Source organism: Anguilla rostrata, chromosome 4 (genome assembly GCF_018555375.3).
Source record: "Anguilla rostrata isolate EN2019 chromosome 4, ASM1855537v3, whole genome shotgun sequence".
NCBI classification, from domain to species: Eukaryota; Metazoa; Chordata; class Actinopteri; order Anguilliformes; family Anguillidae; genus Anguilla; species Anguilla rostrata.
The window spans coordinates 57,394,636-57,417,217 of record NC_057936.1 but is presented as its reverse complement, the minus strand read 5'-3'; the positions used below and the strand labels follow the sequence as shown (position 1 = coordinate 57,417,217).

The 22,582-nt window shown below is 37.8% G+C and overlaps 1 protein-coding gene across 19 annotated transcripts in view; it reads right to left on the bottom strand.

Annotated features, from left to right (window-relative positions):
- The window catches only part of adgrl2a (adhesion G protein-coupled receptor L2a), a 114,490-nt gene that overhangs the window by 5,684 nt on the left and 86,224 nt on the right, over window positions 1-22,582 (bottom strand). For 8 of the 19 annotated variants that reach the window (XM_064333404.1, XM_064333405.1, XM_064333406.1 and 5 more), the window contains 14 exons: window positions 20,240-20,423; window positions 18,920-19,042; window positions 18,359-18,564; window positions 17,475-17,648; window positions 16,855-17,064; window positions 15,829-16,049; window positions 14,632-14,698; window positions 9,147-9,238; window positions 5,725-5,769; window positions 5,380-5,406; window positions 4,464-4,632; window positions 2,344-2,472; window positions 1,881-1,977; window positions 137-265 (listed from right to left, as the gene is read on the bottom strand). In XM_064333404.1, coding sequence (XP_064189474.1) covers window positions 137-265; window positions 1,881-1,977; window positions 2,344-2,472; window positions 4,464-4,632; window positions 5,380-5,406; window positions 5,725-5,769; window positions 9,147-9,238; window positions 14,632-14,698; window positions 15,829-16,049; window positions 16,855-17,064; window positions 17,475-17,648; window positions 18,359-18,564; window positions 18,920-19,042; window positions 20,240-20,423 — 1,873 coding nt within the window. The remainder of the gene's footprint in view (window positions 1-136; window positions 266-1,880; window positions 1,978-2,343; window positions 2,473-4,463; window positions 4,633-5,379; window positions 5,407-5,724; window positions 5,770-9,146; window positions 9,239-14,631; window positions 14,699-15,828; window positions 16,050-16,854; window positions 17,065-17,474; window positions 17,649-18,358; window positions 18,565-18,919; window positions 19,043-20,239; window positions 20,424-22,582) is intronic. The other 11 variants (XM_064333408.1, XM_064333396.1, XM_064333397.1 and 8 more) reach the window with 3 other exon arrangements.

Genomic DNA, 22,582 nt, shown 5'->3' with positions numbered 1-22,582 from the left:
CAAAGAGTGGGTATACGACATTGCTTTCTACTCTTGGTGCAGTGATAGGGGCTCGTCTGCTCAATGTCTAAGAAATATAACGCGCAAGCAAGCAATAAAAGCAAATATGTTTTTCTGAAGTGGTAAATAAGCACACCTGGAGAGTTAAACACTGGAGCCGAGGGGGTGTTACATACAACCGTTTCAGCGAGTAAGGTGTTATAGGGGTTGTTAGTGCCTTGCGGTCGAAGAAGAGGATTTGTTAGTAGATAATTGCCCGTCATCCCTGGAGCAGTAAAACAGAAGAAGACAAATAAGTTCTGTACATTTCCACAGTGGGCATTTCAGTAAAAGTGTCCCTTTCATGACTATATCATCCCAGATACTCTGGACATTTATGCCTTGCTTAAAATTTTATGATGGTTTATGTCCAAGGGTTTCCTATGATGGGTTCTTACAGTCATTCTTCCAAAGAAACAGCATCTTCTTAATGGTAAGCTAATGTATCCTCATCAGTTTAATCATACTGTTGTCTTCAGTAATAATTAGACAGACTCTCTCTCTCTCTCTTTCTCTCTCTCACACACACACACACACACACACATACACTGCATATATAAAGCGGGACAGTGAAAATGTATTTTAATACATTAAAAAATGAAAAGGCTATTTCATTTCAGACACCTTCAGTCAATCCAAAATAATAATTAGCTAATAAAAAAAATATAAAATGTGCTAGTTCTCACATCACATATTACTGTCAGCAACCAGCACACCTCACACATGGCCTTAAGTTGTACATGATAAATGGCCATAGTACAGCTTTATTTCTCTTTATTACTTATTCTTGTATGCTTATATACTGAATGATTCCTCTCTGCTTAAAATCTTATCAGGGAGGCTTCATTTAAGGTTGTTGCCATGTCTGCCTGTGGCACAAGATACATTTCCTTCTGATGCATATTGACATATTAAAAAGCTAAACTTTAATTGAGTCAATTTTATTTTCAGGGTCTGATTTCACCAATTCAGCTTAATTCACCAACATGTTTGACTCATCTTTAGTTTGTTCAAGGGCACCTATTGCACAGTTTTTCTCTGGAAAATGATCAATACTTGACCTTACGATTATTATATGACACACATCTAATTGAGGCACTCATTGAGGCTTTATAAAGCACCTACAATAGATTCCAAGGCATGTGGCACAATGCTAGCTTCGGTTCACTGAAACTGAGTACAATGTTTGGAAGGGGGGAAAAGAGAACCATTTCATCAGCTTTGTGGTAACCTCTCATCCCTTGCATGCTTGAAAAGCCTTTTTAATGCATGCAGGTGCAGTAAAGCTGAACAGCGCACAGAGGGTCACCCAGAGTTTAACATCATCTTCTCATCACCGTCATATCTCTGCTCAGACTAAAAAATAAATGAAGTCTGTTGTCTGAAATCCTTTAAATAGCAACTGTATCTGGGCTGCTGAGTATTTAATGTACTTTTTTTTCCAAGCCCAGCAAACAAGGTTTTAAAATGTGTTTTTCTTTGTTTTGAATTTGCTGTCCTTGTTCAGTTTTTAGTGAGTCAGATGGCAGCAGTTTTCCATGAACATTTCCTTCCTTATTCTGTCTAGCTTTGTCGCCCGTAGTAAAGGAAGCACAAAGGATTTGAAGATGAGTTAAGTTAGTCAAGACTAAAAGCATAAACGTGATGCTAGCCATGCATTTTTTTACATTTTTTTTCGTTTACATACAGTGGAAATTACGCAGAGCAACAGCCAGTTCCTACTCGGCTACCGCACTAGCATTGCAAATAATTCAGAATAAAGAGCACGAAGTACAGCCATTGACTGCGGAAATACAAAGCATGTTAAACAAATTGTTAGAAAAGTAGAAAGGAGGACTGACCTTGGTTGAGGGTTGAGGTGCTGTTGATGTCACCTGAGATAAAGGAGGACTCAGATTGCTTTCTTACAGTGTCATTCCACATTCTCCTGATACGGCTCTATTTGAACACAGAGGAGTTATTAGGACCTTGCAGGGCTTACACCTTCACTTCATTTTGTGGTCTTTTTTTATTATGTGCACTTGTTGAAACCTCTTTTTCTTTATCTGACCCAGTTTTCTGGCTGAGCACAATATCATATAGCATTTATGATACATTGGATCACCCCCCCCCCCCACCCACAATTTGCAGTTCAGCTGGCCAAAGACAGTCTTTGAAAAACAGGGCACAGATACAAGGGCAACAAAAAAACTAAGAAGAAACAGGAACGTGGACAATTGACCTGGTTCGAGTCTGCCATTTCACTTAAGCTAGCCTTGTCCATAAAGCAGGCTAATAAAATGGTAGGCTTTAACAGGGCTTTACCTGTGTGCCGGAGGAGTAGCGGGCACTAGTCCTGGTTGTGGATGTCTTTGCTGAGCTGTGGGAGCTCTCAGTGGGCAATCCGCCACAGCAGTAGGTATGGCGGAAACATTTGCTGTACTCTTTACGGACCTGTGAAAGAAAATAATGGGTAGAGTTAGCACCTGTATTTTTAAATCCCCTGTAGCTACATCTCAAGAGAAACAGTTCGTGATCTCTGCATTTCAGGAATCATTCCATCGACGGGTTTTGAGTGCTGTATTACACAAGAATATTTCGGCTTTTCTGCAAAAGCAGACTTGGAGATGTGTGAAAGAAACTGGAAAAACAAGCAAACAACAATTGAGCTTGGAGAAAAATTTGAATTTTCAGAGTGGCTCAGATGGCAACGATGGCTTTTCAGCATGCCTGGTGTATATCACTGCAGGTGTTATTGGTTGCTGGCTGCAAAATCTATGTGTTGCCACTATGTGTTCTAAATCTCTCAACTGAAAGCATACAGCGCCCTTCCAGAACTGCCTTTTTTTTTGCAAGAAGAACCTTGGCTGCAGTCCAAAGTGTGAGATTTTGATTTCAGAGCAACGTGCATTTTGATGTGATGTACAGCTTGTTCCTTTTGCATTCACTGGCCTGTTATTCTTTTTATAATTTTTCATTGAAGGTGGGACACAGGCGTTGGTTAATTTAACAACACCTGCTGCTTCTCCTGTTACCAAATAGTGTGTGTGTTGGAAAATAAGAGAATAAATAAAAAGAGGGTATTTATTACTCTAGTCTCTCCTCTATCTGTCTCTATCTTTTCTCTCTCTCTCTCTCTCTCTCTCTCTCTATCTCTCTCTCTCAATCTCTCTCTCTCGTACAAGTATGCATGTGCACACCAGTAGTCATGTCAGAATTGGTGTTTCTATGATTGAGCTTTGCAGTGCCCCTTTGTTACCTGTCTAGTTACATGGGAGTGTGTCTGCTTATATGCAGATGGATGACCAGCATTAAATGGCCAGTGCTTTAACGATGGTCGCAGCCTCATTCGTCCTGTGATTCATTTACTTCAACATTTTGATTTCCAAACCACAGTAAGCCATTTCAACTACCACAGGGACTATCCCTCAAGTTACTAGCCAACTGTGAGGATGGTTGGTGGCCCATTGTGGATCCTGAAAAGTGGGCCCCGGATGATATACTTATTTGAGGTAATGTTTGAAAAATTAAGTATTTGTCATAAGAACTGCCTTTTTTTCAAGGGTGGGTTCTGGTCAGTCTTTTAAAATATTTCTGGGACTACAAGTAAAGAAAAATAATAAAACGCCTCACCATATATTATTATATTTAAAAAAAAGAAAATAACCTGAATGCTGCAAAATAATGTATTTGTGAACAATCTGTACAGGAATTTTAAAATTCCGTCTTATATCATGCACAAATGCAAAACTCTAAACAGTTCAAAGTGATTACATCTATTATTTTTATTTTTCCACAGATTTCTTTCTGATCCATAATTTTCCATTAAGATGACTTTCAAAGTCTTTACATTGGATTTATTTTTCCAACTTTGTTTTAATAACTGGCTAGCCAGCAGGTGTAGTGAAATGTCTGTGTGGAAACATGCTGTCACGCCAGGTGACCCCCCTGGGAGGGAGAGAATTGCTGAACACAGGGAGGTCAGCATTTCCGATTTTCACTGGCATGCGTGTTCCTGGTCTGAACCTCCTTCCGTGAAGAGTGAGCACACCTTTATTCCCAGGGCTGATTTTCCAATGCAACCCAAGTGTGTGTGCCCACTCAATGAGTAGGTGTGGCTTCGTCCCACCATAAATGCCTTTACTGAAGAAATAAAAAGCTAAAATATCTTCTTTTTGGAAGTGATATTATTAAGCTTTATTCAGACCTGGAGATATTCAGATCTGGATATGTTCTGTTTTGACTTTGCAAAATACTGTGGACAAGTGAATGTTTGCAGCAGTGTCTCCATTAAGAAGACATTTAACCAAAATCTGACTCCCAATCTGAAAGACTAATTACACAAGTTAAACTAACCACATTTTCCATGTAAGCATTAAAAATGTCACACTACTTTCAGCTAAAAAACTATGTTCATATTACAAATATTATTCCGGCCAGCTTACCTTTTTCTGAAGTAGGCAGTGGAATATAAAGATGAACATTCCTTGAAATGTGTTGAATATCGTGAAAAGGTAAGCCATCACTACAGAAGATTCGTTAATAAAAAATAAACCAAAAGACCAAGTCAGCCCCAGCAGGCAGAGCAATGCAAAAGCACCAAGGACCCAGGATCTGGAAAACAATGCAAAACAAAGCAACCTATATTATATGAGGACGTAAATTTTTCCAAAATAATCATAAGCCATACGACAAGTGGTAGTTAACGACAGCAGAAGGGACAAGGGGGGACACATAAAGAAGCCCAAAACAGTCAAACAACAGTCATAGCACACCCAGGCTAGAGTACAGGCCTTTAGATTTTGCATCACAGCTGAGAACACAAGACATAAACAAATAAAATACAAAAAGGACAACAGAAATCTTTTTCGTATTCACAAGAGACTGTAAGATTTTGCTTTTTTTATATGCTAATGGTTGGGTGGAAACACTGCTGCATGCCACACTAGTATGTCAACATATGCTATGCAGTATGAGTTTGGGCTGCATGTCCAAAAAAGAAGAGGGGAGAAAGTCCAAGGTGTTTTATGGCTCTTTAGTGTGCTGTTCGCTACATCATTTAGTTGAGAGTACGCTGACAACAGGTCTATCTTGGACAGCTAGGGAACTAAAAAAAAAATAGTTAGAGGAAAGGAAACAAATAGAAGATGTCTGAAGGCTCCACAGTGCCTCCAGGCACCTTCAGAGATCAGATGCACAACGGTAAACTGGAATGATGACAGTTATGGAGGATGCGAGCATATAAGAACGAATGAGGAACCCCGGAACGGATGGGTTTAAAGAAAGGAACAAGAAACAGAGAAAGGAAAAGAGAGTAAACTACAAGCTCAAGAACAAATTGGGCTTCTCGCTAGTTCTTACTTGATAAATGGCTTATTATCTTCATAGCTAGAGAGCATGATAGGCGGGAAAGAGAAACAAAAATTAGACCAAGAGTATCACAAAGTCGTTAGTAAGCACGTGAGTCAGAAATCTAAGATTGGATCTTGAAAACTAGAAAATAGCAAAGTAAAGACGTTTGTACAGAGGTTTGGCCATTTAAAATGTATCTTCGCTATGATTTAAGTAGAAAGGGGTTCATTATTTCATTTATTTTTAATGCCACAAGCACACAAATTAATCTTATTTGTTATTTTTTTTTTTTTGGATTATTAAATTTGGATTCTGGAACTAAAAAGGATCAATTAAGGTAGGGTGGAAGCTTACCCAGGCAAATCGGTATTATAGTAGCCATCACAAACACGGTAATTACTGGTGTGGATGAGAAGAAGATAGGAAGAGGAGGAAAAGGAGAAGAGAAATGAGAGATGCTATAGATTAGCTCTCTCTCAACATGAAGCATGCAATGAGACTGGTGTAACACTGTGTCTCTTAGCCTTTCTGTGACAGGTACTTCTTGTCTTAGAGGACCCATGCAGACAACGTGTAACCAACAAGACAACAGAAAGAAGGGCCCATCAGTGTTAGTGAAACAACATCAGTTCATTGAATCATTCTTTTTGTAGCAGCATAATGCACATAGGCCTTCACATTTCACCATACTGCATAAATCCTGTATAAGTGTACTTAGGACAGGATCCTTAAAAATAGAATTATTGCAGAGCTGTGACAAGTAGAATGCAGACAGGTAATCATAATACACACTGTGATTACAGTATATAAAAAGTGAGTTATTTGTAGTGACTTGCTTTTTTGGTATGCATGCCAATATTTTACTTTTCAAATTTAGTTAGCGGTAGTGTGAATTTAAGTTTGAATCAGTAGGAAAGGTGAACATTTTTCAGTAATGAATATCCCTCCATCCATCATCTACATCCGCTTATCTTGGTCAGGGTCGCAGGGAGTGCTGGAGCCTATCCCAGAAATACAGAGAGGCAGAAATATACCCTGGACATACACCATTCACTCACACACTCACACCTATGGGCAATTTTAGAGTCTCCAATTAGCCTACCTGCATGTCTTTGGACTGTGGGAGGAAACTGGAGAATCCAGAGGAAACCCACACAAACACGGGGAGAACATGCAAACTCCACACAGAAAAGCCCAGGCTGAGATTCAAACCCAGGACCTCCTTGCTGTGAGGTGACAGTGCTACCCACTGCACCACCGTGCCGCCCAGTAATGAATATGAATAGGAAAAGATAAATATGAACTCAGAAATCAAGAGTGCATGATTTTGTATATAAAAATATATTAAAATAAGGTAAGGGTTCCAATATCACACTGTAATTTTTCTATACATTAAAAGTCATCTGGACTTTGTTAAAGTCACCAGAAATAGACAAATTTTTTGGGTCTGTATAATTTAGTTGAATGAATATTTATTGCACACCAGGTAGTATATTCCCAGAATGTTAATAATACATGTGCATACAGCATTGTACACATCAACAAAAACAAAATAAAGTTTATTAGTTCAATAAACAATTAAAGCACATGCAATCCATTTCCTCCCCTAGGCATTCTGATGAAAAACAGAAGAGACAGCATGAAAACTTATTGGAAAACAACCTTATCTTTTTTGGACTGGGTGCACAAATCCATATGTAGTGTGTGTGTGTGTGTGTGTGTGTGTGTGTGTGTGTGTGTGTGCGTGCGCATGTGTGCTTTCCCATGAGAAACACATTGCAGTGCTTTTTCCTTGCCCCACCCTAAAATCCTGCCAACATGTGTTTGAATCAGTGTGTTCCAGAGAGACTTTAGATGCTGAGCAATTGCCAGCAGAATTTTGTGGTCAGTTACACAGAGGAATACAACAGAATAAAATAGTGGCAAAGTATAGTGGCATGATTTTCAGAGAAGAAATACTGTTTGTCATCATTACGGGTAGGTCTTACCGTAAATCAAATTAAAGAAAAATACAAATAAAAATCATGCTCTATGCAAAATACAGTCTATCTGGAGTCAATTTAAATTCCTTGGGTAAATGTTTTGTCTGGATCATTTATGTATATACTAGAAGGGAGACTATTAAAATATGTCTTTGCTAGAGTCTATTTGACTAAAACATCACTTTTTTACCCAAGATAAAATGGTATGTAAACGGCAAAGCCTCAACTGATGTGTCTCCATGCTCTTCATTGAAAGATATTTCATCTGAATTGTATGTATTTTTATATATATTTATTCTCTTGATTTGACACTGTGCCCCACAATTTTAGCTTTGTAATCAAACAATTAACATGTGTTGAAAGTGCAGGTTCTCAGCTTTTATGAAAGGGTATTTTTATACATTTTGGTTTCACCCTGTAGAAATTACAGCACTCATTATACATAGACCACCAATTTTAGGGCACCATAATGTTTGGGACAAATGGCTTCACAGGTGTTTCAGATTAGTCAGGTGTGTTCAATTTCTTCCTTAGAGCAGTTATAAGAGAGCTTTCAGTATCTAGCTTTTATTCTAGCCTTTGATTGCCTCTGCTTATTGGCATTTGTCAACATGAGGACCAATAAATGACCAATGAGTTGTGCCAATGAAAGTCAAGGAAGCCATTATGAGACTGAGAAATACACTAAAAGAGATATAGGCCAAACCTTAGGCTAACCAAAATAAACTGTTTTGGAACATCATTAAGAAGAAAGGGGACACTGGCGAGCTCAGTAATCGCAAAGGACATGGTAGGACAAAAAGGACCACTACAATTTAGGAGCAAAGAATTATCACCATAATTAATAAAAACTTCCAAAAACCTGTCAGATCAGAAACACTCTTCAGGAAGTAGGCATGGATGTGTGATTGATTACTGACTGCAGAAGACTTAATGAACAGAACTGACAAACAAACAGAGGTAATACTGCAAGATGCAAACCTCTATTTAGGAAAGATGAAAAAACAGGATGGCCAGGTTACAGTTTACAAAGAAGTACTTAAAAGTACCTTGTGGACAGATAAGACCAAGATTCTCTTGTATCAGAGTGATGGCAAGAGCAAAGTGTTGAGGCTAAAATGAACTGCCCAAGTTCCAAAGCACCCCCAGATCTGTGAAAGATGACTGTGGGGGGTGTTATAGTGTGGGCACACATGGCTGCCACAGGCACCGGCTCACTTGTCTTCAGTGATGATGTAACTGCTGATAGCAGCGGTAGAATGAATTCTGAAGTGTACAGAAGCGTCTTATCTGCTCAAGTTCAAACAAATGCCTCCAAACTGATTGGATGGTGCTTCGACCTACAGCAAGACATTGATCCCAAGCATACTGAAAAAGCATTAAGGGAATTTATCAACGCCAAAAAACTGGAAAATTCTGGTTGGGCCAAGTCAGTCCCCAGATCTAAATACGCATTTTACATGCTAAAGAGAAAATGTAGACTTTAACCATATGTGAATTGTTTGATTACAAATCTAAAATTGTGGAGTACAGAGCCAAATAAAGACAAAATGTCTTTGTCCCAAACATTATGGAGCTCACTATATATATTCACACATATATATATATATATTCACATATACAGAGAGAGAGAGAGAGAGAGAGAGAGAGAGAGAGAGAGAGAGAGGGGCAATCTGGTAATTGGCAGTTACCAATGTGAGTAATGAAATCTAGATCTCATCATTTGGCATTTTTGTTAAATATCTTCCAAGATGAGACAGTTAAACAATTTGGACATTGAACAATAGCACTTACTTGATATTCTCCAACTTGCTGGAGTCAGGTTTTAATGAAGTAGAGTGCTTCACCATTTTGTACATCGTAATAACCAGGAAGATGAGGTTTAGCTGTCAAAACAGAATAATGACATAGATAACACACTGAAATAAATGGCAGAATTAAAGAAGAAAGCTGTTAATTTGTCTATAACGATTAAAAAGGTCTGTCTTCAAAGCCTCTCCCTCACTGAGACTAATGTAATATACATCTATCCTGCTGCAAGACTCAGACAGGCAGACTGGCGCCAATTTTAGTGTCATTCTATATCAATAAGAGAATGGAAATGCATTAAAATCCAATGGAGACAAAAAAAACTGTTACTATAAAGACAGAAAGGAAAGAAAAAAGAAATCTGAGCTTGCGATATTGTACAAAACAAATACACGTCTGGAACCAGGGGAGGGGAGGGAAAAAAAAAAAAAAAAACACTTCCATATTCAAGACTATAAAAAGCATAAAGGAAATACGGATTGTTCTCTTCATGGATTGCAATGGTTCTCTTCCAGTGGAATGTGGAGGGGATTTGCATTTTTTTATTTTTTTTATTTTTATACTGCATTAATTCTTCAGAAAGCAAGTCCTGGATATCAAGTTCAGACAAGGTTACAGCTCGCTGCATTTCTGCCCATTTATCTCAGCCCTTAAAATCAATATCATGATTTAGAATTATAAAAGCTGGACTGGTCAACCATGACAGCTGGTCAATGCTCAACATAATACACTCTGTAACTTATTCATTCTGAAACCTGACCAGTGAAAAAAAAAAAAAAAATCATAATTACACTCACTGCTGGGTGTAAAACAAGGGATGCTGAAGGGGAGAGGAGTGGAATTTTAAGAAAAAATGAGTATAGTCCAGGAAAAGTACACTCACCACATGCTTATATACTATACGTTATACATTGCAATGGTAAATAACTGAAACAAATTCCAAGTGCAGGTTATTTTGAAGTGCTACAACTGACACAAAGAACACCTTGTAAGCAAAAGCCAATTATTAATTATGTTTATACCAGTGAACAACATGAAACTTTATAAATTAATTCATTCAGTTTTTTATTTTTTTCTGAGCATGTAAGTATATTACTCCTTCCTTTCTCGATACAAACGAATGTGGTCTAAAATAACAGGAAGATCTACATTCTTTTTCGACCTTTCATTTATCACTCCACGTTACATAGATCCAAGATCACTACCGCCCCTGTGAACAAAGAAGATGCACAAGCCTGTCTCTCTATCTTTTTTGTTGTTTGCCTAACTGTTAAAGACAAAGCAGGCTATGATGAACAAACAAGACCGCGATGGTGGAATGAGATAGGCGGCAGCTTTTGTGTGTTTCAGAATGACTAGACTGTGACTTATCATTCAATCATGCACCCAATGCTCGGTGGACTGCCGTCTAAACACTGGGTTAATCAATACCCCTTCTCCAGCAATCAACCAGGGAGCCACAAAACAAGATCAGTAGAAAAGGGGATGGGGGAGAAGGGGGCTTTTAGATCATGGATTACAGTAATGTTGCATTTTGCTGTTTAGCCATCAGACCAGTCATTTTTATCACAAGTTGAATAGCTTGAAATGCATTTTACACAGCCTGCAGTTGTGACATGGATCTGATGAGACAGGAGAAACGTGAAACAGTACTCTAAAGTAACCTTGCAGAACAGCACATGTTCCCACCCCACCCCACCCCCGCTACAACCCCCCCCCCCCCCCACCTTTGTTGTCCCGGGGGCTTCCACTACCATGCAAGAGCAGGGCTACAGCTACCCAAGCCTCCCCCAATCCTTGGCGTTAGCCAGGCAGAAGCCTGTGCCACCCTGGGACTGCGGAGAAAGCTTTTGAGTGAGTTTGCACACAGTGAACTCCGAATGAACTGGATGAAATATTAAAGGTGCAGATGGAGCTGTCCAGATGATAAGAACAGCTCGCGACGTGTCATGATCCAGGCTTGCGTTAAAGCATTTCAGGCATACTAATGGCTCCCCACCACTCATTACTTCCATGTTCCTTTTTCATCGATCTAATACCCCTCATGCTGAGAGGAAGAGCAACCTCAGCCTGCATACTAGCTGAAAGTGCTTCCTCGAGACTTGCTTAAGTTGAGCTTTAAGACAAGTTTAAAAAGAAGGGTGTGTGTGTGTGTGGGGGGGGGGGGGGGGGGGGGGGGGTGTTTCTCTCTGTCAAAGCACAAAGGCTACCATAGAGTGTAAGTAGAAGGTGCACAGCAGCAGAGTTGTGTCTCAAAGCAGGGTATGCAGCTGTAGCCAATGAATGCTGAGTGTTTTGTGCCTCTCGTTGACAAGGACGTTGTTAAACTGGTTTGTAGGAACCAGGGTTATATGCTCTCTGAAACGCTGTCTGAAAACACTGCCCTTGATAAACTGCATCTGTGTTTTATCACGCAATGTCAGTTTTCAAAGAAAACCAGACTGAGAAGTCTCTCAGTGTTGAAGTTTCACCATTAAGAATACAATGACCCAAGAATAGTTTTATAATACGCTTATTAAGTAAGGAAAAGACATATACTGACATTGAAATACTGTGAATGCCACTCCTAAAAACCTTATAAAACATCCAAGAAATCCTTGTATGACTCAATTGGTAAGATCAACATTAGTGCCATTGTCCAGATGTGAAGGTTCTCACATGGTGCACTACAGAAATAATGAGTGAAATAGGCGTGAAAAGCAATTAAAAATGAAAGGAAGCAAAAAATTGAATTGTCATTGATAATATGATGAAACCAGAGCAATTTAAGTGCAATATGTATGAATCATACATATGTATGATTTCTTGAATTTGTGTGTTTGGAGCACTATGACTGACATGAGAGTATATTTACGTAATTATATGTGTAGTAATATTTTTTCACTTCTGCATCATTACTTTTTTTCTGCATGAAATCATAATCATTACAACACATTGTCAAAATGAATGTGAATTTAATAAATATGAATCTAGCAAGGGACAGATAATATCCTTTGAGCTAGTGTCTGACTTATGGACCTACGAAAAGTATTTTCAAAATATATTCATTATTTTAAACCGAGAGGTGGTATGGTGATGTAACAGTTGTTATAGCTTGATATACTCAGTGCATTTTGCCCTGAAGACCAACAGTGGTACCTTGATAGTAACCATTTAATCGTTTTTTTTTTTTTTTTTTGTTTTGACAAAGCAAAAGATACTGTTTATCATCATTATAACAAAGAAGAGTCAAAGCCACATTGTAGCAGGTTTTTTTTTTTTTTTTTTAAATATCAAACACGCTATTGGTGCAAGAACCCAACAGTGGGGTAATTGCCGTTTTCAACTATTATTTGCTATGACAGTGCCGGTGCCAGTGACAGTGACTTTGAGGATGTTATGTGTTACGTCATAAACTGCTGCTGGCCAAGCAAGGTGAAATTACTTGATAGGACTCAGAAAAAGGCAGCTACCTAAATAATGTTCAGACCCAAGGGCGAAACTTAGGGTTGATAAGGGGGTACAACCCCCCACCCCCCCTCCCAAATATATATATATTTTTTTTAAAATAGTCCAAATTTTTATTTTTTTTGCCTTTGTAATTATTTTCTTTTAGTTTTCCTCTTTTCCTTTCCATTATTTTTTGGCAGTTTTGGATGGTAACTGTCAACTTTAATATAGCCTACAGTGTTACTACGGTTCTTAACAACATCCTATTACCAAATTCTGGGAGAAACAAAGAATGTATCCAGATTCTGGGATCTCGATTATCATTCTTGCCAGTTGTTGCTATCAGATAATTGATGGCCCCCTCAACTTTAGGGAGATTAAAATGGACACCCGGCAACCCTGTTTTATTTTAGTGATGTAATTTGAGCGTACTCTATTTCTGACAACGTTCTGTTAAAATAATGGCAAAAACGCATGCTCTTTCTTTTCGTGCTAGACCAAATTAAGCGATTTAAGTGCCCCAGCCTATCAATGTATTTCACTGGTCGGTTGTTCAGAGCAGCCAGCAACCATAGCACTTTTTACTATTGCTACAGTTGTGCATGCTATTTAAATTGTTTTCCGCTACTGTGCATGAGCTATTAATTGATTTAATAAATAAATATTTAATTTAAAACTTTAATAAACGCAATTTATTCCGCTTTTTTTTCAGATTCTCTGATTTGCCAGACGTCACTGTGATTTCAGCCAATATTTCTTGTGATACCCAGCCTTAATGTTTGGTAATCTGTAACATTTCCCCCCTAGAATTCACCAGAAATTGTAATTTCTCAGTTGTTCTTTTTAAAAAATCTACAGGGTTGCAGTTCTCATTGTCTGCATTTCAACTCCCCCCAATATTCAAACTAAAGTTGTGACTTTATTCAGACCATACATGAACGTTCTGGGAGGTCACTGAACACACCACTGAGCAAATATTGCCTTTCTTCTCTGAACTTTGTGTGAGCCCATTTTGAACAGTTAATCATCCGCCAGTGTGAAAGATTAGAGGGCAAGCCAATACACAGCATAAGGGTTCCAAGGGCTTGTCCAACGAATGCCACCTGCTATTTCATTTCTTTGAAGTACAGACTAGAGCTCCCCCAGGCCTCTTAGTTCTGAGTAAGATCTAGTTGAAGATAATAATGTCATGACCAGTAAATAACTGCACTCTTGAACAGCACATATGTCAATATAATATGCTATATGTCCTTCACCTACATGCTCCTTGACCAAACAGAAAGGTGCTTTTGGATTCCATTCTCAATCGCCAACTGGTATTCTCAAGGAACATTGTATACTTTGGGAGACACACTCACGCACACGCAAAAAATGAAATGAAACACTTCATCAAACATGTCAGCAAATCAACTTTGCGTTGACACTCAAAATAACATCATTGATCTGGAACATTAAATTATGATTACTTATATGAGCGAGGACAAACAACAACACAAAGTCTTCCCAAAGACACAACACCTTTTGTGCTCAAAAACAACACCATAATTATATTAATCAGAGGAGCCAATAGCAGTACACTCATCAAAAGATAAAGATAAAAGGCATTAAAAGAGCAAAATATTGAATAGAAACTTATCCAATATGTTAATTACAATGTATTTAAAGAGCAACACTGACTACATTACCCAAGATTCAACACCTTTGGGAATTAGTGAAGCAAGCAGAGGAAAATTACAAAACGTATCACTCAAACACCTGCTTCCCCACTGAAAAGATTGTTGTTACAGCATCTGTTCTTGTACATGGAGAGGTCCCATCAAGCTTTGAAGCACATTTCTGCAGCCAGTTGTTGAGATCCATACTCCCATTCCCACCCTTTTGATCACAAACACACATACAAACACATGTGCACACACTCACTAATGCATGCACACAACCATCGTCACCCACACATGAACACACGTACATGTGCTCGGGCACACACACGCACGCACGCTCGCGGACACGCACAAACCCACACAGTGCAGAAAACACAACCTACCATAATGATGAACGTGACTGGACCAATGAAGCTCCATATGAAGTGATTGTCCACCCTTAGCCAACAACTGGAAAACACAAAACAACCCTGTCAGAGAGGATTAACATAGAACAGATGGAGCAGTCTAATTCTTTGCCTTTGAGCAAAAACAGTTAATGCAGTGCAAGGATATACTACTGAAGGGCTTTTGTTCCTTCCCTAGTAGCAGGCAGAGAAATAAATTTGGTGCCTCCAAACAATAAAACATACACTGCTCTCATTGCAGTTCATGAAAGCAACATAACTGGCCATGGATAAAAGATGAAATAAATGTTAAAGTAGGAAGTCTGTAGTAAATGATATATAAGGAAATGTGTACTCCTGCTGTGACATTTACTGTGACATGTACTTGGCTCCATTCATTTAAAAACAGAACATGTAACAATATCTAGGTTTCAACTGAAGCCCGATATGAAAATCCCTGCACGTAAGCCCATACGCAAAGGCCACATTTCAAGAGATTGGGGTTAAACTGAGTCACATGCTAATATGTTAAACTATTAGCACACCTCAAGAAAATAATGTCATATGTTTCAGTTTTGAACTTTTGAAAGCTTAGAGATTATTTTTTTTGTTATGCAAAAGGAAACTTTCAAATGATTTTACAATTTGCCCACATAATGTGCTCCTCCCTCCTTTAAATCCAAAACATTTTCAGATCATATATAATCTATGTTTTCTAAAGTCAAGCAGTCAGTATACATAATCAAGATGTCTAAAATGTGTGCATAAGCATATAGAGTCAAATGTAAAAAGACAGCCTGGTTTTCATGCATGCGTGCTGAAACATCGTCAGCCTTAAAATACAGTGTGGCACTCCACTTTTTGAAAGACCATTTACTACGGAAAGATGCCAGAGGGCCTTTGAAAAAAACTACATTATAGCATTTGCTTAAATCACTGTTTAAGGCATTTAAAAGACATTAAATTAAAAGAAATGCCATTTTAGACAAGCAGTTTACTTTTGAACAATTTCCCAGGTTCAGCTGACTGCAAGAATAACAGCACATGTGATTCATTCTTATTTCTATTTTAGCACCACAACCACACAGGATTTCATCTTCAGATTTGCAACATAAGGCAAATTCTGCAAATTTGCATACCTATGTGGGTCATTATTAAGAGGAACAAAAATGAAATCTTTAGGGTTTCACTTACGCCTTCTTTGTTCCATAGCTCCTGTAGTCAATTGCTGCAGAGACACCCACGACTATTGCAGGGACAATGTAGCCAGAAACGTAGTAATACTTTCTGCGCGAATATTCACTCTCAAAAACTTCGACCAGCATGAGATAAAGCTGCACGCCTTCCAGACACATCCAGGCAAATGCAGCCAGAAAGAAAAAATGCAATATCCCAGCAATGATGGAGCAGCCAATCTAAAATGGGTAACAAGAGAGAAAATGATTTTGAAAAACCTGTCTGAGATAGTTTAGGTTACATAATTGTTAAAATAAAAAAATAAAAAAGATGAAAATAACCAATACAAATTTAAACCCTGCTTTAATCCAATGTATTTAATTATATACAGTAGCAGTGGGACTGCCTAACTGGTATATGCTATATTCACATATGAACCACAAATATGCACATTTTAAGGAAAGTGGTTACTTCGAACATCTTGTCACATACTGAATTTCTTCAATAAATACATTCTATACTGGTCTGATTTGACCTTGCATCTATCAGCATTTGCAAAGGTATTGCAATGATAAATAAATGCTCTAGGGTCCCAAGGTTAATCCATTTGCTTTCTCCTTGATTTGTAAACTAGCATAGCCATAGTCTGACAATGAAATGTAGTAATGTAGAAATCATCATCATGCAGTGACTACACAAAACATCAGTGTTTCTCATAAATAGGGGACATGAGGAAGATTCCAAACAACTAATTCTAGGAAAGAAATGGTTAACATGAAAAATCAATTCCTTTGATTAGTTCCAACATTTATTTTTTTTAAGTCAACAGCTTAGCTACGGGGACACAGAAGAAAAAGGCTGACTTCTTTAATCCATAAAAATGTTGCTGCCTGACACTTGCTGCGTCAGTAAACAACACTAAAGGTTGAGCGCAGAGTCATGTTCAAAACTAGTCAATTTCAAATGGAAGGTTTTTTTTTCTTTCGTTTGGTGTGAAGCAGAGGAAATGGATCACAAAATCGATACTGAAATCTCTGGGCTTACCCTGGGTTCTGTCATATCGATACCAATTAGGAAAATTAACTCAGCGATGAAGAGATTGATGCATAAGTTCTTGTGGATGGTGTTGCGATCGCTCTGCAAGCCTCGGAAGAAGCAGAAGGTGAAGATGCTGACGGCCAAGCAGACCAGACTGACGACGATCCCCACCCGGGTGATGACAGTTAAGAGCAACTCGTGCACGCCGTCTTTACCCTGAGAAATGAAGGACGGAGCAAATTAACATGTCTGCTTGTCAATAAAAAACAGAAGACCCCAGATGTTGACATTCATCATTTCAGTTGGTACAGACCAGAAAATAACCATTTTATTTCCGAGGCGACATGCGGATATAGCTGTTCAACTGTCATCAATCAAAAGCTGAGTGCGCAAGCACAGCACGATTAGCTCCTATGAGGATGACCAGCCACTTTTGTCCACTCTATAAATTGCAAACTGGAGTGTGCTCCAGGCTTGTTTGATAACATTTTCCGCCTGTCTACGCTTGATCAAATTTTGATTACAAAAGGAAGAATATTACTAGCCTGGAAATGCCACTAAAACCACACAGCTATAAATCTAGTTTGACAAAGAACAAGACAAAATAAATCTTGCTTTTTACTCACCGCAATTTCACGATGCGCCATGAGAATAGCAAAGTTGGTAAGGTGGCTACAGGAACAGGTTGTGTGGGTTTTGTTAGTATCCAGGCGTTTGCAGCCTTGGGTGGACCAGTATCCCATCATGCTCCTCTCCGAATAGTTCCAGAATGAACAGTTTGCGTTGAAGTAATGCTCAGTCTGAAATTCGAAAAATTTGACATAATTTAATTAGAATACGCTGCTCAGTGAGGGAATGTCAATATCCATGACCAGAATAATACATGCACATCTAATGTCATTAATATGTGGGTCATGTAGTAAGTCAGATTTATCCTGTATTTTATGCTGTTTGAAATGACTATAGACCAAAGGGAGAACTGCTGATGTATTTCACAAAGAACTAATCTCACTTTTACACTTATCTTTCATTCTGTATAAAATGCTTGAAAAACTGTGCTTTGGCATCATTGATTATATGAGTCTCTTTAAGGGTTAGATAATTGTTTGATGGCATGTCTTTAGAATTGCATTATTTCCTTGATAAAGAACAGAATCAAGCCAGGGCCCTCTGGGATCACTCTTGACAACTTTAAAAGACAGAAGATAATTGGTCTTCAAGCAATTTCATCCTGCATTGTATGGCTAATCTAGGAGTTAATTTTCCACCATAAAAGAAAATGGCATCATTTACATCCTAATGTTGATTAGAGAATTAGTTTTCATTAAGAATTCACTTAAGTTCTAATAACCATTGGTGCAGACTTATTTAATTTTATGTTCAATGACTTAAATAAACTCTTCTGTGACCTAGCCAGGCTTTTACAATGCAAATGGAAGGATTGTGTCTGCCTAGCTGTTCTCTCCCATTGGTTTTATGACCTCTCCATTTATTCATCAGGAGGACTCACGTCAATGTGCTCCAGGGTAAAAATCACAGGATCCGTAATAAACACACGACTGGACTCTTTGTTGATTGAAGCTGCAATGATGTGTGAGTTTACTGCCACAGAATGGTTCCGTCCGTTAGCTTCATTGCCAAATTTAATTGTGGCATTTTCTGTGCTGAGGAACTGCCCCAGGTTTTTATAAAGAACAAATACCAACTTGGCCACACCTGAAAAAAAAAAAAAAAAAAAAAATATGAGCAGAATAAACAAACTCAAACAGCTAAACCTTGTTGAAATACTAAAATTAAACTATGGACTAGAGAACAAATGGAACTTAGGAATTTCATTTTAAGCCTTGTCTGTCAGAACTTGAGTTTGAAATTCAGGTACATTGAAGCGGCTTCTTATAACAATGCAGTGATGAGTAATCATAGTGTATTGTCAGTTCTGACATGGAGCTTTGACATTGTTGTTTGACACCTTTTCATAGATATTTGACAGGGGAACCAAAGTCAAAACAAGCACTGCACGGGAAAACTCCTGCAGTCCTGCCTATGGATGGTGCGTGTGGCCCATGCTTACCATTTCGACTGTTGAGTTTCACGGTGTTGGAGGACAGCTGGATAGATAGAGCACCCTTACTGGTCTGGGGAAACCTGAAATCCTGCACCTGGCCATCTGTGCTGAGCACGTAAACATCCAAGACTGGCAGGGCCCAGTGGTGGAGGGGAAAGAAGGGACAGTGGGATACCAAAAATTTTAGTGTGTTCAAGTCGCCAAGAAAAAGTTTAAGAAATAGAAGAGATATTTCTACCTATAACATTCAATGCTATGGCTAAGCAAAAGCATTCTCTTACATACATAAACAAACAAAGACAATAAATTCCAATAAAAAACTTACAATACATCACAACAATGAATTATAAGGTAAAGAAATCTGTGTAAAAAATAAATATTATATTATATTTATATTTTCAGAAAACATGCAGGGTTAAAGTGGGGAATTGAACTATTGGAAAATACTCTGAAATGTTTACTGCCACCCTGCTTTTCTTTTGTTTCTGACAAGTTATCAAACAAAGACACACAAAAATGCAGCAAAATTCAAACACCATAACAACACAATGCACAACAGCATATCATTCAGATGCACTCTCTATACGTACATACAACAACCCCATATTAAAAAAGACATTGCCGAGCTGACATATCAGTATCTAAAAAAAAAGAAAAAAAAAAGAAATGGTCTTGAAAATATGTATACACACAATGATGACTTAATGATTTATTTCAATGGTTTGATTTCCTTTGTTTTTTTGTTAAGTAAAATAAAATGCTATGCAACTATGAAAAGGCTTTGCTAATTTTGCATGGTGTCTTAATTAAATAAAAAGCAGAAAGCATGTCATTAACATTCATTAAAACATGCGTAAGGCTACTAATAGTGTGCTTAAAAATATTAATATGGGCTCAGGGGGTTATGCGTTTCATTTTTTTTGGATAAAAAACCGAGTAAATATATTCAGTCCTTTGCTGGATTCCACAGCAAGGTTAAATTGATGTGTGAATATACTTGGGTCAGAAGTATCAATTTAACAACACTTTACATCTTTTGCTTCTTAAAGTTCACCACTTTGACAGAAACAGACGCAGTTTCCCCCACATCCAATTTCATTCCCAACAGTCCCTCAGTATTCCGATGAAAAACAGAAAAACAAAACAAGAACACATTCTGAGATTAATGCTTGTGTGTAAAAAAAAAAAAAAAAAAACTCTGACGTCAATGCTTTATTTTATTTACACATGATGATAATAATCAATTAAATAATTGAAGCAAGCATATTTTTTCCAAAGGCATACTTTCTTCTTTATTTATTTATTTTTTTAGAGTAAATCACTTACTTATATTTTCTGCCGGTACTTTCACTATAGCTGGTTCCATTAGATTGTCAGCAAGGACAAAGGCTCCTTCCTCCAAGGTATCGAGTAGCATTGTTGCAGCATGTGTTTGCTCCGTGGAGTTCATATCTTGCCAGGATTTCAAGGCTTCAGGTCTCAGAAGATTGTCAACCGTATCTACAATAGCCTGTGAGCAAAGAAGAGACATGTCAGCACTTTAGAAAATATACTCAGAGACCTGCCAGAATTTGAGTAGAGTTGGTACGGTCCAAGCAAACAGCAGCAAAGACACTTTGGACAAAGGAAAAATAAAGCATAGAGAAAAAAAAAAGAAATAAATAAATATTCAATTTCACTGAAATATTTTTGCAAAAAAGCTAAATTCTACACAGATATATGCTGATTCAACAACTATTTCTGCTTACGATGGCCAATTTAAACAAATGGAACTGACAAGAAAGATTCTTCCTTATCGAAAATACTTGCAAGTGTATCTGAGCGTTCAAGTAGATAATTAAACATGTTCAAATGTGCGAACAAGAGGAAGAGGAAGAATAAACTTCTGGTTTCATACAAGCATTGATCCTGGAAAATTAGCTTTGAACTTTGTTCTATAATTCTCATATTGTTCTGTAGGTCCTGATTCTGAGTTGATGACAGTGAAAAACGAGTTGGGCAGTATACGACTTAAGCACTCCTTAAGCCCTCTACACAAGTCAAGCCAGGGCACACAGTTCCTACGGTGTTCTCCACATGTGCGCTGAAGCTGTGCAGGGAAACAATAATAACCACTCCAGAAAGAAGTAAAGCAACATTTCTGTGCTTACACTCAAAAAACAGGTTAAAAGAAAAATATATATCAATTTTTTTTTTCCATATTTCACACCAACATGATTGAATGCCTTATAACAGAGAACAAAATGTGTTTTGAACTTCACTGGAATAGATGTCTGTTAAAAGGTATAATTAAAAATCCAAGCTTCTATAAGCTGAAATGTTTCTTCAAGCATTTTTTTTTCAGACAAGTCCCATGATTTTCCCTTCCTTTTTTGAACTTCTCATACCTTCTCTGCTACAATTTTTACTTCACACAGAAGCTCAAATGGTTCTCAAGTGGAGTGTTCCTACTCTCTGATTGACTGCTTGATGCCAACTGACCTAGATTCTATGCGCGAGACTCAGTGATACAGGCTATGTCCGTTCATGAGTAACTGACATGCCGAACTGTAGATTATTCTGAGCTGTCTGTCCGGTTGCTTCTCGCCTGCTCACTCTGTAGTGACATTTGCAAGCATTCTCATGGGTGGTCCACTGTACCCACAAAGGAACATTAATTTAATCTGTGCAACATGCTAACATATGGTTACGTGAATTGCATTTACATTAACGGTGCAATGTATTTCGCTAACTTGAAATGTCTTGATTCTATGGCAAGTATTCAGTAACCATGCTTACCATACGATTTCCAAGTGCAATAATAATAACTTAATTAATATTTGAATTATTAATTTAAAAAGATTTTTAATTAAAACATTATTATTAATTAAAATCCATCTAGAAGAGAAAAGGGTGCATACCTTATTTAAATTTCAAAGCATTTCATATACATACAGAAGTCAGAATCGGGGCCAAAATCCCTTTCCACTAAATATTTTCCCAAGACCAAGTGGTCTCAAATAGTGCAAACTACATTAAATCCCATAGAAATACCTGACTGCCTTCCTTACTCAGCCAGGCAATATTCACTGCAAATTTAACACTTGTTAAATTTGTAAAACACATACATTTGTAAAATAGGATATTTTGGGGGGAAATTTTTTTCTTAATTGAGCACAACAACTGTAATTTATTAATTTGTAAATTTCTAATCAAATTTTAGCCTGCTTTGTTGAGTATCCGTCAGGCAGTAACTATACAAAAAAATAAATTAATAATAATAAATTTAAAAAAACGAAGATTTAATGAGATGACTGGAATTTCCTCAGAAAATAAGCAAATGAATTAGACTAATCAGCTAATCAATGGGCATCCGGCTCTTCTACTAATGCAGAGATAATGCAGCCTCGCATTAAATATGTCAAATACTGCTGATTCACCAATTTTGCCTGAAGCCCATCATTGCACATTCATAATGTGACATTAGGCACATAAATATGACCTTCTCCATTGACTGGGATAAGGTTTGCATGCAAGTGTTCAAAAAAGAAAAAAAAAGGAATATGCTGTATGTTTATGTATGATGTACATCAAGACTGCAAGCTGTCAACCTTGAAAGGAGGTGGGTTGCACTTGGATGTGATGAGAGAGGGAATTGTTCAATACTCACAGTGATAGGGCATTACGTGA